The following is a 17,239-nucleotide window of genomic DNA, read 5'->3' as shown; positions in this document are numbered from 1 at the left end:
ATGGTTTCAATAACACACACTGTAATTTGTTCAGATGAAGAGGTGATTGGACAGCTCTTACAGAAATTTTTAATTACTGTCATTAGTGGCTGCAATCTTAGTTTTTTTCTATGGAGCTAAGATATTTCTATGGAGCTAAGATATGTGCTATTGCATTGTGCTGTGGGTGCTCTGTGGCCATGAGAATCCAAACTCTCCCTTTCCTCTTAAAGGCTTGCATCTATAAACGTGTGTCACTGTGCAAGTCTCATCACAACAAATACTAGCATCGTACAAACATTAACTAATGTTAAAACATGCTGTTTTAGGCAGGTGTGGTGGTGCAAACCCACCCTTGGGCAATACTATGATTTCAGAAATACTCATTAAGCCTTGGCCTTGACAAACACCACCTGGGCTGAGCTCCTCTTGAGGTTATCAGAAATATTCCCTGCTCCCAGGAGTTTATACTTTCTAGTGAGGCTGTTTTTAATAAACAGCCTTGAAAACTGATTATTCTTGCCCGAATAACAACCCAAGTGCAACAACATTTTTGTTATCACACTTTTAAAGAAAATTACTGACCCAGATTGTGGCCAGGATGGAAAATTACTATGACTAAAGCCAACTCTTTTGTGATCCTGTAAAGAGCAGTCCTAAGTGAGACCCTTTGAGCCGTCCTGGACTGCAGCAGGCTGTGACCAGCACCTCCTCCTGAATGGGGCCTCTGACAGCCAGCCAGCTCTCACATTGCCATACTTGGGGGACCACCACCAATGGCCAGCAGTGGAGCCTGGGCTACCCCCACTCCTCAAGAGTCAACCCTTTGCCCATTGAGAAGATGCGAAGGCATCTGATGTGAGTACTTTGCTGAATTCAAAGGGAATTTTTCAAATGTATATACCTTGTATGTAGTCCTTTGGGTCTGTGTGTGAGTGTGAATATGCTATAGCAAATGTACTATAAATGTCGCTCTCCTAGACTCTTAAGTACTTTAGATTTTTAAGTAAGTTAGGCCTATTACTGAGTTACTGTTGTGCTATAGTAAATTCTGTAAGAATCTTTTGTCAAACTGTTTACATTAAGCTGTCGATAAAGTGCTATAAAGTTTAAGTGCCATTAAAACTTTTAGGTCTAAACCATTTTTCAAGTGTGAGGCTAAGTTTGGCAGGGAAGTCCATTCTGAACCTTGTGACTCAATGGGAGGGTCTCCCTTATTCTTTTTTATCCTTACTCTTTCTCAGCCTTACCTTTTTCCCATGCAGATAATTTTTGATTGATATTTTAGTTTTAGATTGATTTTAGACTTCAGTATAATTTTTGTCTGTGTGCTTTAACCATATAGTAAGAAGTAGAATGAACATTGCCAGTGAACTTTGTCATGCTTTTGCTTTTGTATTAAACATACTTTTGCCAATATCTTTGCCAGGGATTCTCTGCGTTTCCCTAAAACACTCATTCACGACAGCAGGTAAAAATGTATTGCTTAAACTTAAAAAAAAAAAAAGGAAAGGAGCATAAAGAGTGTTGAGTGTAGTTTAGATAGGAAGTGTGTAGGAGAGCCAGGGACTGGGCAGCAGGAGTCCTGCCTCCAGTGAGAAAAACCGTGTTACAATGCCAACAACCGAAATCTGCAGGGTGACACACAGGGGACAGCACTTGTCCTTTGTCCCAGCAGACCAAAGGTCACATCTATTGTTTCTGACAATGGAGCTATTGTTGGAGGCCCATGTTCTTGCTGCTGCTCAAAGCTCCTAACATGCAAACAACTTTGATTCCCCCAGATAAATGCAGAAAGCGTTGCACGCTCAATCTACTGCATGTCCCTCCATAATATCAGCCTGTTCCCCTAGCCCTTCCAAGGGCTGCTGCCATGTAGTGACAGTTCATTTCAAGGACAGATGAGACTTTAACACACTATTTTCTTGAAAACATCTGATAAAATACTCCAGATGATCTTTGCTGACATGTGAGCATGAGGGATGCTTACATGCTAAGGGATGAGCTTGCTGGTAGCACCAGACAGGCTATGCAGGCCTAAATAGTGTGGCTGAAGATGCTATGTTCACCCGAGTTCAGTTTTGCAAGTCTTCAGCTACTGTTAATAGCTAGATGTAGGACAGTGGTGCTGCCTATGTCTTAGCAAACAGAAGAACTTTTTCCATTGTGGTTAAGCCAGCTGGTAAGCTTGTTCTGCCATCCACTGAGGGCACTGGGCCCTGCAGGGCGTAGCAGGGGCATGCAGGCTGTGAAGATGAAAACAGGGGAAATCACAGTGTCTCAGGTCCCAACAACCATCTCCTGAGTTACAGACCTTCATTTTCTGGTACCCTTGCTGGATGCTGTAGGAAGGGAAGCCTCTGCCCTTCACATACATCCCATTTCTGTTTACCCTTTCCTGCACTCTTCTCCCCAATCATCTGTAAAATATGTGAGCTGATATACACAATTTTCAATAAAATAATTATTTTTCACATATGAAAAAAACAATACAGTTCACAAAATGTCCTTTCTGGATTCTCCAGAGTCTATGTTCTGGCCTGCCTATTAATTTGAAAACAATTTGACTACATATGTAGATTGAAGATATAAAGAATGCTGTTTGCATTAAGCATTAAATGGACAAATAACTGCAGTCTGAAGTCTTGCTTTAGCTAGTGCCATCAGTACTCCATAACATTTCATATCATGTTCTTGAAAACTGTGAAGGTTGGCTAGTTCTCTAGTAAAATTCTGATAATTGTGATTCAAGATGTTAAAGGGCTTTTACTGTTCATAAACTGAATCTCTTCTTCCATGTGAGTAAACTAGTATTTGCAGATTTCTTTTTCTGAAAAAGTAAAACTACATCAAAGTTCAAAAAACATCCCCCTCTTCCCAACTGAGCTGTCTTGTTTGGAAGCCACGTGGGTGGCAATCCTTCACTAATGTGGATTTAGAGGAAGGGAGTGTGGTCTGGTCTCTGGAGAACTGGTTTAGTTCATCTGCTTTTGTGTGTGCTGAGAAGCCAGCAGTGCAGGTAAGTGTGTAATTATGGGCTTATTTAAAATGGAGATTCTTCTACATGACAGATTGCAGCATGTGCAGGAAGAATAATGCCCACGGAAAACAGCACACCTCCGTGAGGGCTCTTGTACCCTATTGTGCTGTAGCCTATTTACAGGCTTTGGCTCAGAGATGATTCCTGGTTTGCCTTACACGGGCACAGGTTTGCACGTGCACGTGGCCTCCTCCCTCCAGCTGACTGCAGTGGGGACTCGCCTGCTGCCAAGGAGGCACCTGGAAAAATGCTGAACAGTAAGAGTTGCACCGGTATTGAGCCCTGCTCAAACCACAGGATAAACAGAGGATTATAGCAAACACCAGGGCCACAAATCCACAGCTTCTTCAGGGCTTCTCCTGTTACTATTGCTGCCAAATACCACGCAGCAGTTATTTTACTGTGTTTAACGGCTGTACTTGATTTAATGTGCTATTATACATGTTACCAAAAATGGTTTGAAATGACCGATCTATTTTCTTCTGGCCTGTCTTGAAATAGTATTGTGATTGCAAAGGGCAAGGCCAACTTCTTTGTAACATTCTGTTGAACTGCCGTTACCCGAGGAGCAGAGGCGTCACAGTCCCACTCCTAGAGCTGGTCTGTGGGGCCCTGGGGAGTGACCCTCCGTTGTTCCCGTGGGACTCGGGGCAGCCTGCTGCCACAGGGCACTTGGACCGCGCTGCCTGGCAGGCAGTGCTGGGTGCGGGCACTGCTGGGGGCTGCCAGGGCACGGACCCTTGGCTTTATTTCGTGGAGAAGCCCCACTGCCCTTGAAACCTGGCAGGTTTAGGAGGTTTATTTCAGAGTGAAGCCAACCTAGGTTTGGCATTAAAAAAAAAAAAAAAAAAAAAAAAAAAAGCGCAGAGCTAGAAAGTGCGGAGGGTTCCGAGCTGGCCCCGGCTAGGCAGGAGCGGGCGGCTCCCCCACCTCCTTCCTGCACCCGAGTCCCGCCGCGTTCCGCCCGCGAGCTTTTCGCGCCACAGGGCCAGGCCCTTGCAGCTCCACAAAGCCTAAACCGCGAACAGAAAAAGAAAAAGGGAACGTCCTAACTGTCCCCGTCGGGGACATCCCGGGAGACCCGAGGAGCTCCTCAGCACAGGCGGGCGGGCGCAGGGCGAGCCCCCCGGGTGCCCGAGCCCGCGGGGTGTGCGGTGCATCTGCCAGGACCCGGGCCGTAACGCGGGAAAAGCGCCGCCGGCCCCGCCCCCCGCGGGCCGCCCGCTTTGGCGCGAACCTTCAGTTCCCAGCGCTCGCCGCCGCCGCCAGCATGGCCCCGCCGCGCCCGCAGGTGAGCGCTCCCGGGCACGGCCCGGTGCTGCTGATGGGGAGAGGGGGAGGCTGTGGCGCCTGCTGCCGCTCCCGTGGCCCTCGGGGGTCTGGCGAACCTGGGCAAGCCGGACTAAGCCGCGCTGCGGAAGGCTGGGGGGGGGGGGGGGGGTCAGGTCGGGGGGCTCTTTGGTCTGGGCACCCCAGGGAGAGCGACGTGGGAGCAGCAGCCGCGGGTCTCCTGCCCCGCCGCCGTGCTCGGCTGCCCTTGCCCGCCTAACTGGGGCAGGGGACTAGGCTTGGGAGCCGCGCTTGGGGGGAGCAGGCGACCCGGAGCCGTGCGCCCATCGACCCCGCCTCGCCGAGGGCGCGGGGCCGGTCGTGGGGCGGCGTTGCGGGCGGCGGGGCCGGGGTGGGAAGGAGCGGAGCGCTGGGGTCGGCGCGGTGGCGGCACCATTTTAGCGGGGGGCGGGCGGGCGGGCGAGCCCTGAACCGCCCCTGTTGTGTCCGGGGCCGGGCGGGCGGAGCGCGGCGCCCCGGGGAACTGCGGAGCGAGAAAAGCCGCGAGCCGAGCGGTGCTGGGGGGAGCGTGGCGGTCCAGGTTGGCCCGGGAGCTGCTGTTCAGGCCCTCTCCGGCCATTGTTTGTCCCGGGAGGAGCCAGCGCTTGTGACCGCGACAGCACCGGTTCTGCGCCCCGGCCTCGATGGGATAAAATGGGTCACTGCCTCTAGAAACATTTCCTGGGAAAGGAAAACCTGAAGTCCTTAAAAATCTTGATAAATCGGTGGCAAAATGAACAAAACAGCAACCTTCTTTGTCCAGAATAGTTGTTTTAAATGTCTGGGTAGGATCCTTTGGCCCTTCCTTAAGAGCTTCAGAGTATTTAGTATTTGCCTCAAACTGCAAGTTATAAGTGAATCAAAGAAGATTTCTAGGTACTTTTCGCGTACTTGCACTTTTCTCCATCATTGGCTATGATGACCTGATTAATGTGCTTATTTCCACTTGTCTGTTTGCTTAAAAGAAATATTCTTAAATACTGAACGAAACTTACTATGACAATGGTCAGAACTGTATCGGAGTAAAAACTGTTGTCATTCCTAACTCTCTTACTTTCAGATTCATTTCAAAGTTGATGTTTGTTTTCTGACTTGCCTTCAGTATTGCAGAACATCCTTACATGTTCAGACTTCCTAGGCTTCAATAAAAAGATACTCTTAAAAGCCACTGTGCTGCAGTACATCTCTTCTTAATGCTGTTACTGTTGTCCTTTTGTAGCGCCGAGGTTGTTCAGGAAGGAGAAACTTCACAGGATTTCGAAATACGAAACTGATTCCCATGGAAACATCCTCATCCTCTGATGACAGTTGTGACAGTTTTGGTTCTGATAATTTTGCAAACACAGTAAGTATAGTACAAGAACAAATAAGATCACATGTGCAGTAATAATAAAGATTGCAAAAGTGTAAAGCTAATAATGTAAAACTATTTGCTCTACTTATGTTTTTGTATTGTAGTCATAAACCTGCGCTATATGCTATAATTTCATTTCACTCTTTATTTGTGCTTCTAGGTGGTAATTGTTGGAAACAGATTAGCTATCAGTTCTAGCCTTTGATATGTCACCTAACCTAATGTGCCTGGTAATTTGCAGCTATGGTTCTGAAACCCCTTGTGAAATTCTTTAGCTTTTTCTTTCTTTATGAAAAAGCTGTTTTCTTGTACTGCACTTATAAATGCTAATAATTTTCTGTACAACTTAAGTTAAAAGATATTTTATTTTTTGTAGAAATGCAAATTTAGATCGGATATTAAAGAAGAACTGGCAAAAATTTTTCATGAAGCCTCTGATGATGAATCTTTCTGTGGCTTTTCAGAAAATGAGGTTCAAGATGCATTGGTAAGACAGTTGATTTTAGTTTGCTATTTTATGTTTAAAATCTTGCACATTCTTAATGGGAAAACAATACCAGCTTCAGCTTAAAAGATCAGTGTTGCAGAAGGAGGCATCATATCATTTAGTAGACAATCCAAGGAACCAGAGTTTAATTTAGTTGTCTTTTTGTCTCCATGAAAAGCACTCAAGATACTGAGCTTTTAAAATCTGCCAGTGTATTTTGAAATATACCTCTTAAAACTGCCCTTGCTGGATGTTACTCTGTTGGAGCCTAATGTTTCTGGTCTCCTCAATATTAAATGTTAGGCTAGCCCATGGACTCCAGCAAACCTCAGAAAAAATCTTGTGTGTCTTGACATGCAGTCAGACCTCCCCTCTGGCAGCATAGCAGGGAATGCTCTGCATCTTTCAGCAGTAGGGAAATAGTGATAGGTGGTAAAATCTGCCTTTCTGCTTTTCCTTGACATCAGTTCTGTTGCTTAAAAAGATTAGTAGCTGATATTCAGAAGAGAAACTGAAGTAGTGCCTACCACATTTGGCAAAACCAGGTTTGTCATAACTTCAGCGCATGCTGAGGAATGACTGGAAAAGAAAAAAAACGTCTAATTGGAAAGAAATCACATCTGACTTAAAACACAACAGTAAAGAGACTAAGTAGGAGACAAAGCTGGAATAGGTAAGTAGAAAAAAAGAGTCAATAACTACACATAATGTGAAAGCAGAATCACATACCTGCTTAATAAAAACCCTGTGTAAATAAAAATGGCCATTTGATGTCCACTGTTACTGCTGATTAAAATAAGACTGTCTTCTTGTGTCTAAAAAGAAAAATCAAAGCTTATTGCATAATGAGCTTTTAACAAAATAATTTATGTCCTCACTGAACCATTGGTTCTTGGGAAATTTGTAAGCAAGACAGGAGAATTCAAAGACCAGAACATACTGGGATTTTATTAATAATTATTTCATTGGTTCCATTCAATGGAAGCTTGAAGGAAGTTTCCATTTCTTTATCATTGATACTGTGAGATGACTACTTGACAGCTTACCAAATTGGGTTTGACCTGGTGCAGAGAACTGCATAGTGGCTTTTTTTTTTACAGCCAAATACTATATGTAGCAAAATTGAGCCCTTTAAATGCAGTTTTCTTTCTCATACCATTCACACGAACTACTTTTGCTCTTGGACCTGCAAGGAACAGCTAAGACTGCTTTAACTGGACCTGCAATCCCTTTTCTGGTTTGTTTGACATAACCATGTGGGTCTCCCTGAGAGATTTTTATCCCTGTGTCCCCTCTGCTTCCCTCTTGCTCCAAAATGCATGAGGAACACTAGTCTGGATGTCTGGATTTCAGCCAGGTAGCCTTTAAAACTACTTCTAGGCAAAAAGTCAACTGTATTTAACTGCAGAGCAACTCTCCTGGACTTACATGCTTCCATTTTGGTTTGTTAACAGAAATTGGAATCAGATTCAGATGAGAATGATACAAGTGCTGAAAGTGAGATAGATCAGAGAGGGCAGAAATGCCCTGTTCCTCTGAAAGTAGCCATGAAGTTTCCACTTCGAAGATCAGAGAGGAGGAAGGGTGGCATGGAACCTGTTCCTGAAACACCAATGCCTGCTTCAGATTCAGACTCTGACACTGAAGAAAGTGGTGCTATGTTTTTAGAAAAAAGAGCTTTAAACATAAAGGAGAACAAAGCAATGGCAAGTACTCTATCTTCCTGTGGACTGGCCCTTCCCTCTCCCCCCCACCCCACCTTTCAACTCTTGGGGAGCCTCTGTTTAAATTCACTGTAATGGGAATTACGTGAATGCATTAAGATGAATTTATATTCCTTAAATATAAATCTGACGCTTTATATTTAATGGCATATGAAAATCCATAGGCAGCAAGCCTAACAACATAATAAGTTTGAGCGTTTCCAAATTACTTGTAGTCACTAAAACATAAATAAGACATAAATGTAAAGAGTTGAAGAATGACTGCATTTCCTAGAAAAGTAATTGTACTTTTAGCCAATTGCCCTAGTAGTCTGTAATAGCACATAAATACCCTTTTAAGGCTCTGCTTCATTTTTCTCTCTCGTTAGCTTGCAAAACTGATGGCTGAGTTGCAAAATGTTTCTGGTATCTTTGGTGGGAGAAAATCGTTGCCAGCTGTCAGTCATGTGAGTACAAACTTACAGTATTTATATTCAGATTTCCAAGAGTCAAATTCTGACATTACAAAGCAGGATTCTCAATGTAAAAACTTAATAAACCGTGCAAATCAAAGTCCAGTTAGAATTTTATTGCTTCCTCAAATGGGTATCCTCACTGTGTAATTCTCTTTTGATTTGCCATGGTGTATAGCAGAACAGATTAATTTATAAAGGTTAAGTGTCTCCACAGGCCAATTAAACCAAACAAAGTGCTGTGTAAATATGTGTTTATACAAAGGCTGGAGATAAGGGAGGGCAGCTCAGACCTGAATATTCTGTGAATTTGGAGCCTTGAAAAACACCTGGCATTATGCCAAACTTTTAAGACGATTGGGTTGCGAATCAGCAGTGTAATGAATTTCACTGCTGATGTATTTGTAATTTGGATGAGGATTAGAACAGCACTGAAAATTGCAGCTCCTCATAGACGTGGGTTCTGCTGATTTTGACTATTTCTCTGTGACTAGGAGAATGCCTAAGATGAATTTGCTTAGGTACTTCTTACCTGTTTTCTGACTGGAGCAGGGATAGACATGTCTTTGGAAAAGACAAGAGGAAGGCATCTTTGGGGGAGGAATTCACTAGGGTCAGGAGCTATCTCTGTTTTCACCTGTTTCATAAGGGGCTTTTAAACATTACCAGGGACCAAAGCGACTTCCAAAGCATTCATTGCCCAAATGTGCCTTGAGGAGGAACCCAGACCGGAGTTCTCGGCCTCACACAAGGTCGAGGTCATTGATTGAAGGTCCTCCTACTCTTGTACCAGAAGAGGAAGAAGATGACCGGTACATCTTGGTGAGAAGAAGAAAAATGTCTGATGAATACCTGGAGGTATGATGAACATCTAGTTCTCCTGTTGTGGGTTGTGAGGGTGGTTTTGTAGGAAGGTTTCCCTTCAAGAAAACAATGATTTGTAGGGAGTTTATGAGTTTTATCAGAATGCCATGGCCTTGGAAGAATTAAAAAAAGTCAAAGAAGAAAAAAAAAAAAGGCATTTTGTATGTGCTCTCCATTTCCCCTTCCTTGTCCTTGAAAAACCACTTGCACTCTAGCAGGAGTGAAGCAAGATCTCACTGCACCCTGAAGGGGATGGATCAAGTAAAGGTGCTAAAAGTTGCATTCATATTATATGTCTGTACAAAGTTGTTATATTTTGCTTAAATATGTGATGGGCGTTTGAGACTTCAGCATTGCTGTGAAGATCCTTGCCTTAGTAGAGTTTTTGCTGAAACTTAATACTGAAGTCTTGTGTCTTTGTTATTCAGCATGAAGCCCGCACTCCCAGGAGGGGTCACCGTGGTGCCATGGCTTTTCCACACGTCGTGCGCCCAGTTGAGGACATAACAGCAGAAGAGCTGGATAATATTTGTGGATCTGCAAGAGAAAAAGTATATGACAGGGCTATGGTAAGTATATTCCAGCTTTGGGAGATGTGTACTTTTGTGAAGTCATTTTTTTTGTTATTCCATGTTTGTGTTTTAGCATCAAATAGAGCACACTCCCTCTCACTGAGAGAGAGGATGTGATTTTTGGGAGAAATACGCCTGAGATCTTGAAGTGTCCTTTTGTTATTTTTTGCCTGAATTTGTAGAATGACCTTTACCAAGCCAACTAGCTTGCTTTCACTCTGGAACAACTATAGTACCTGAGTGATAGCAGCCAGGGAATGTGATTACCAGCCACTGAAGATGCCATGTTCAAACAGTCTGGTTCAAACTTGAACAGTGGCTTTCTGTTGCAGGATAAGCACTGCTAGCTGCCAAACAGATTTTGTTCAATGCTTTTTTTCCCCTAAAATGCCATCTTAAATGTCTTGTTTGTTTTTCCTGTGTTCTAGGGATCGACCTGTCACCAGTGTCGCCAGAAAACCATAGACACCAAGACAAATTGTCGTAACCCTGATTGCGTAGGAGTGCGGGGCCAGTTCTGTGGGCCGTGCCTCCGCAACAGATACGGGGAGGATGTCAGAGCAGCACTGCTGGACCCGGTAGGACACTGCTCAGTGGTGGTTTAGTGTGCTTGACTTGCACGGCCAGGGGTGTTGGTTACTGGCAGCTGGGGTTTTAACAGAACTACTCACAGTGCTGTAGTACATCATGCACTCCTGGCTTGATTCAGCCTGAATCACAGAACTGTGTTGTATAGAACTTGTTGTATTTACTACTTCTGTAGTTTTATTTGCAGGAGTAAAGTATGAGAACAGAGCAACAGCCAAAGTATTCTTGTGTTTGAGCATCAGAAACGGTGTTCTCTTTTGCCTTGCATTAGTGCTTAATGCCCTATGGAAAGGATCTGTATTGTGGACAAAGTGCTGCTGCTGTGGGCTGTGATGTAGGAGTTAAAACAGAGTGGAATGCTTCCTGTGGTTATGTGCAAGGCAGTCAATAAAGAGCTTAATCTCCTGCAGACTGAGGAATCTGTACTCTTGCGCTGGTTTAGACAACTTTATGCAGTGCTGATGTTCACTGCAGAACTCAGTGTGTAGCAGGGCACTCTTCTAAGTTGTGAGTGTGAGTTACATCTGGCATAGCATCTCAGCTGAAAGGGCTTCTTGTTGTCTCTCTTCTGTGTAGACGTGGAGGTGCCCCCCATGTCGTGGAATCTGCAATTGTAGCTTCTGCAGACAACGAGATGGCCGTTGTGCCACAGGTGTCCTGGTCTATCTGGCCAAGTACCATGGGTTTGACAATGTCCATGCCTACTTAAAAAGGTGAGTGTGCCATTGTGTCAGTGATGTGGTTGCATTAAGTGGGATAAGTATCTCAAAAGTGGGAGGGCAAAGATGTCCACATCCTAGTTTGTCAGGTAAATCTCAAGATTACTTTGTGTTGCCTCCAGAATCTGAGATTTTATTTTACCCTTTGATTTTTCTGATACACTGGTTCTTACCTGAAACAAGTAATATACCCTTCTGCCTTTTAGCTCTCATCCTCAGTGTGTATTGTCAGGGCTTCCACTAATTGGTCTAAAGAGTTTTCAGTGTTTTGCTGCAAGCTGACTCATGTTCTTACTTGTTTTCCAGTCTGAAACAAGAACTTGGAATGGAAGACTGAAGCTGTGACTGCCTTCAAATTACATGCTCTTCCACCAACGTAATACTATTGCCTGCAGTGAATTGTTTAATCAAATGAGATTACAAAGTGCCTTCCCTGCTTCCCTTTTGGGAAAAAAAGGATAAAACCCTTTCATTTATTTCAGTATTTCAGTATAAATCATACTTGGGAAAGCTGTTTGATGCAGGTCTTCACCCACAGGCCATTGTTTTCTTTTTAGACAAATTTGCAAATCAGTCCTTGTTTTTATGATAGTAACTTCTTTTTTTCTTCCTGAAAGGGGATGGGGCTTTAAGCTATTAGTTTTACTCGTGCCGCAATCTATGTTGCAGGTTTGCTTATGCTCCAAAATTGGTTACAGAAAGATAGAGGTGTTCTGGGGAGGTTTTCCCCACAGAGCCAAGCAGCCAACTTCTGCAATACAGACACTTCACGATCAAATGGAATTGGAGAATTTTCTGAAATGGCGGCATATTCTTAAGTCCAAAAATGAAGCTGTATAAGTTGCAGCTGAGCAGTCTCCAAGCACTAATATTGGTTTTATAGAGTACTTAAAACTTCACACTGGCCATTTCAAAGGAGATTCTCTGAATTAAAAAAATGCAGTAGATGCTGTTTGACGTGGCACCTTGTGGTTTTGCTCAGATGAGAGAAGACCACTGCTGAAAGCTTCCACAGAACTAGCATTGCTTACTGGTGGCAGTGGTGTGAACGTACTGGTATACATTGTGTAGTGTCCACTGTCTAAACCAGAATGTCCCATGTGTTAAATTACTATTTTGGTGGACTCTCCTTTCCCTGTTACTGTTGCAGCTGCAAAACTGCTTTGCAGAGTCAGCAGTGGTCCTGGGGAAGAGGGATACCTCCAGACCAGGGCTTGGTCAAGTAGAGGGGGGGTAGTTCATGTGGTTGTTGGCCATCTTTGACTGGAGGAAAGGTGGTAACTTGTTCAGCTTTGTTTGGTTATTAGGAAGACTGGCAATGAATGTTTCTGTGTCTGGCTTGCTGTGTTTGTGGAAGGTTCTTTCACATGACGTTTGTGAAATGTAAGTACAGCAGAAATGGAGCTGAAGGATTCTGATATGCTGAGCACATACGGTTTTTCTCTGTACTCAGTGTTACAGAAAAGAAGGTGCCACGAAAATTGCATGCAGAGAACCATAAAGGGTGTAAATGTGCTTAGTTTTGTTACAGAAACTACTGTGTAAGCTTTGTGTAAGGTTTAGAATGTAATGCTATAAATAATGTACAGTTGAACAGTAGAAGAATCAACATGGGTTTACACTTCTGTGCTTGCGCAGTATTTGCACTGTGTGTATACAAAATGACCCACAGTTGGTACCTTTCTGGGAATTGCATCAGTGTGTGTGGGAGGGGAGGAGAGAGGAATTTAGAAACAACAGATATTTATGTCTCAGACTTGCAGTTCTGTTTCATAAATCATCTCTCCCATTGAAAATCTCCTGTCCTGTCTTTGTCTGTTTTTATAGTGTGAATAGCTGTGCAATCTGAGGTGGTGGAGAGTGCTCTTTTCTCCAGGTACATTTTGTGAAGAAGGAACTCACTTTAGAAATACATGTTCTGACAGATAAAAGTGGTTGGGGTTTTTTTTTCCTCCTAATTGCTTGGCTTGCCTTCTGATTGCTAGAGTGTGAAAAGTACTGTGCTAAAAGCAGACCGTTATGTTACATTACAGAGACTGCTGTATTTAGATTTACTTAAATCTACACTGTTCTGTACAAGATTTTTTATTTTGAAAATAAAAAAAAAACAGTTTTAGAATATTTTTTTGGTGTCTGAACTGGTTTTTAAAAGCCTGATGGAGCTGTACTTCTATTTTACCACTCTCAGGTGAACTTATGCTTCGAAGTAAAGGACTTGGTCATTCCCATCGTACCTGGGGGAGCAGTTGGACTTGGACATCTTATTATCTCTGGCCCTGTGTTCCTAAATCTGATTGTTCTGATATTCATGCTGCTTGGTTTGAATTGTTAGGTACCTGGTGACTAAGTAGTTATCGTCAAAATACAGAGTGCTTAGTTCAAGCTTGATACAGGCTCTAGGCAGGTGTGCTGTGTGCTTTATTTACCTTTCTGCTTTTGCTCTACTGTTTTTTAAACCAGATGCCTAAATCCTGAGCTGACAAGGATGAGGATAAACTTTTGGATACAGGTTGGAGTGATGTGTCTGCCATTTAAATTTATTTACTTATTCTTTTATAAACAAGCTTTTAAGTAGTCTCTTGGGAGCTCTTTCCTGGAGCAGAGAATTACCTGAGGGCCTGGATTGCATGCTGATAGTGAGGACACTTGTGCTGCTTTTGTGTCCTGGGTCTAGAGATGAGTTGTATGAGGCTGTGGCAGAAGGTTACACAAAGTTGTAACCTGTAGTGAGAGGAAATGGGAAGCAAGTGATTCAGCAGTGACTCAGCTGTTCCAGATACTCTTTACTGATAAAATCTTCACCTTGTTATTCTCACCTAAAAGCTGTTTAGATGTGCCCTTCATCACATTGCTAGTGATGTGAAAATAAATTAAAATTTTTGAATCGTGTAGGATGTTTGTTTTATGTGATGATTTTGAGGTGGCTCAATACACCACTTTCCCCAGGCCACTTTACTATAGCTGCTTAAGTGCTGTTGATGTGGCCTTGAAAAATAGTAAATGAGTTCATGATTTATAAGTGCAGTGAATGAGCAGCAATTTAGGAAACTTGAGAGGAAAAGGTCCAGTGTTTAAAAGCTTTAAAAACCAAAGATGTATGTAAATCATGGTGTAAGGAAGAACAAAAGATTGAAGCTCATATGTGAGGTAGAATGATGACTGATTTATAATTGAAAAAGGCTGTAGGAGTTGGCATTTCCTCACTACTCAGCTTTAGAGCCAGGTGATGTTGTCTGCCAGCAACCTAAAAATGTATTTTGAAGAGAAAAGCGCAGAGGTGGCAACATACTGAAGTATCATCATTATTTGCTTAGGTAGGCAAATTAAATGAAAAAGGGCAAAATGGTGGTGTCTAGTTAAAGAATTAAATAGTTCAGGATGAGGGAACTCAGCTGACTTTGAAACCATCTGTAATACACTGCATCTGAAACTTTTGGCAGGAGAGTCACCCACTGACCTCTGCTGGCATAATTCAGTTTATTCTCTTACACCTTTTTGTGAGTTCAGCTTTTGCATGGCTAACGGCGTGAGCTCGTGGGGAGATTTTGGAAACGCTGCCTACTGTTCTTTCCTGTTCTTGGCCTCTAAATCAAGTGAGTAAAATGATAAAAATGTCAAATAGGGACTGGCCAGTCCATGGGGTCCTAGACATCAGCACCCAGTTAATGCTGGGCTTTGTTTTAGATACATGGGAGTGCATGGGCTCCAAAGGCCAAAGAGAGAGGACAGCACCACACTTGTATGACTGGGTCTCACTATTCTTCCAAATAATGAACCTGTGTCTCCTAAAAGGGTATCAAAAGCCCCACAAGCTGGGAAGTGGTAGGGGAATTACATGTTTCAGTTAAGAAATGTAATGATCAGTGCTAGAGGTAGGGGTCCTGAAAACGGAAGGTGGGACGGGAACTGGGAATCCTATTGTGACTGATACAAGAAGTTGTGGATTTTGAATCTGTATGAAAATATGTCTAGAGCACAGAGATGCAGTCATATTAAACTAGTTCTTGTTGCTGTTTGGTACAGGCTTTCTTCCAGCTAGAATTCATCAAGCTCTTGTTGCAAGGATGGCAGACAGTTCTGTTATTTGAAAAACAATAAACCAGAAGTTATGGTATAGTCAGGATAGGGTAAATAGGCATTGAATCTGTCTCTGTTAGTAGTACTTTAGTAGTTTTTACTTGGACTAGAAAAAAAATCAGTTGAAGTGTAGCTCCAGCTGTGTTGAAATCTACTGTTACAGTCTTTCTCTTGGAATATGTCTACAGGCAAAACTTACACCTACTCCTGGAAGCAGATATAAAATGCTACTGAAATTATGGATTTGTGTTTGGACTCAAGCTAGTTTTATATCCTTTCCTGTCTGTTAATGGAACTGCAAGCAGGGAGAATGAAATTATGTGCCAAGTTGTGTCAAGAGGTGTGAGTAACAGAAGCCTATGGCAGCCATCCTCATTTTCTTTTATTCACACAACAACAAAGCAACCCCATCAGCACTCCTTTTGGCCTTGCCTTACCTCTTTAGCTTGAATATCCATGTAAAAATTATGTTTGTGAATTGCTACATGAGCTTCACAAGTGACTGGCACTAGGACTGAGGGTGAGAGCTCTTCCACAAATAAAAATTGTTATTGTTCATGTTTTCAGAGAATTAAAAGTTACGTGTCCTCTCTGGATATCAAAACACAAACTCCTGTTTGAAAGTAAAACTACTGGAAAGACTATACTGAATATTTAAACATTTTAGACTTGAAATTTAGATGGTTTCTACTTTATTATATAGCTGAAGTAAAATAAGTTCAATCAGTGTCCAGTATTTTGTTCTACACCTTGGAAGTTCACCATTTTTAGATGTACTCTAAAGTTCCAGATGTAGAGGCTTAGCAATGTTCCTACTCAAATGTGAATGAACACAGGCACTCTTATCTTATATGATTCTCTTCTTATACAGCTTATTAGCAGAATTTAGCAGTAGGAAAGATTCTTAGTGCTTTTGTGCTGTGTATTTTTTTGTTGTTGTTGGGTGTGTTGGGGGGCTGGTTTTGGTTTTGGGTACTTCTTTTTGAGGCGAGTTGTAATGTGAATACAAGTGAAAACAGTGAATCATCAGGAAAAAAAAAAGCCCTTTGGAAATAAGCCAGAGTCAAATTCTTTTCTCGTGCTCTGTTCAATCTGCTTCCTCTTTAAAAGAAAACTTTCACATTAGCAGAAAAATAAATGCTTAGCCAGAGTTCTTTTTGTGTCCCTTTCAGCAGGGAGAAGGGAATGAGTGTGCTGAGCTCAATGCCCACGCTGGCTTCCTCCTGCCGTGGAGAGTTAACGCTCTATAAAGCTTTTTCTGCCCCCTTTATTTCTCTTTCCATTTAATTATTTTGAAAAAGTTGCAATGTTACAATTTTAGTATTGGAAACCAAGCACAGAGTTTTGTTGTGAGGAACTGAAATGCTTTGATTGTAATCCTAGTATTTTTCTGGGAGAAGTAACTTCGAGTTTTTAAATGGTTGGTGTGGCTAGAAAACAGCAGAGGTACTACAAAGCTCTGAAAAGCACCTCCAGTAAATAAAAATATACCTGTGTATCTATGTACCCATTACAGAATAGGTACAGTGTGTCAACACCTGCTGGTATGATCTTAAACAAGTCACTCTTCCTGTAGTTGCAAGACCAAAACTCCATCCACTAACATAGCTAAAGCTTGCTTTGGAAAAATTTAACACTTGAATGTTCTTAATATAATTAATTTTCATCAAGACAGACAGACTTACAGCAAGGAATAATGCTTTTCTTTTTCTCTTCTGTGTACCTACTAAGCACAGGCTGTGTACAGCACACCCTGTCTCCTTGCAAACAGAGTTAGTTTATTTCTTTGACTGACTAGTAAATATATTTTACATTATAGCTGATGCACGGGAGTTGAGAGTATTATAGTCTCTTAGGTACCATTGGTTTTATTCCCACCTGTTTTTCCAGTTTCTAAAAGCTCATGTCTACCTTTTGATTTCTATTTTTCTTTCCAGTTCTGAAGAAAAGTTTTGAATGACATGAACAGTTTGGCTGATGTCAGGCTTAACTAACTTGCTAATTAATTTGGACTGCCAAAATGTACTTTCTATTTCCCCTGTACAGGTACCACA

General features: G+C 42.5%; 1 protein-coding gene across 1 annotated transcript; it reads left to right on the top strand.

Moving 5' to 3' along the window:
- Positions 1-4,256: 4,256 nt before the first annotated feature.
- CDCA7 (cell division cycle associated 7) lies at positions 4,257-11,445 on the top strand. Its single transcript, XM_062498374.1, has 10 exons — positions 4,257-4,310; positions 5,568-5,693; positions 6,079-6,189; positions 7,644-7,895; positions 8,282-8,359; positions 9,035-9,223; positions 9,658-9,798; positions 10,230-10,379; positions 10,966-11,102; positions 11,415-11,445. The coding sequence occupies exons 1-10, from the start codon at positions 4,290-4,292 to the stop codon at positions 11,443-11,445; spliced, it is 1,236 nt and encodes a 411-aa protein (XP_062354358.1). The 5' UTR covers positions 4,257-4,289.
- The last annotated feature ends 5,794 nt before the right edge of the window (positions 11,446-17,239 follow it).

Source organism: Cinclus cinclus, chromosome 9 (assembly GCF_963662255.1).
Source record: "Cinclus cinclus chromosome 9, bCinCin1.1, whole genome shotgun sequence".
Lineage (NCBI taxonomy): Eukaryota > Metazoa > Chordata > Aves > Passeriformes > Cinclidae > Cinclus > Cinclus cinclus.
The sequence above is the reverse complement of the archived record's forward strand: the minus strand, read 5'-3'. Positions and strand labels throughout refer to the sequence as shown.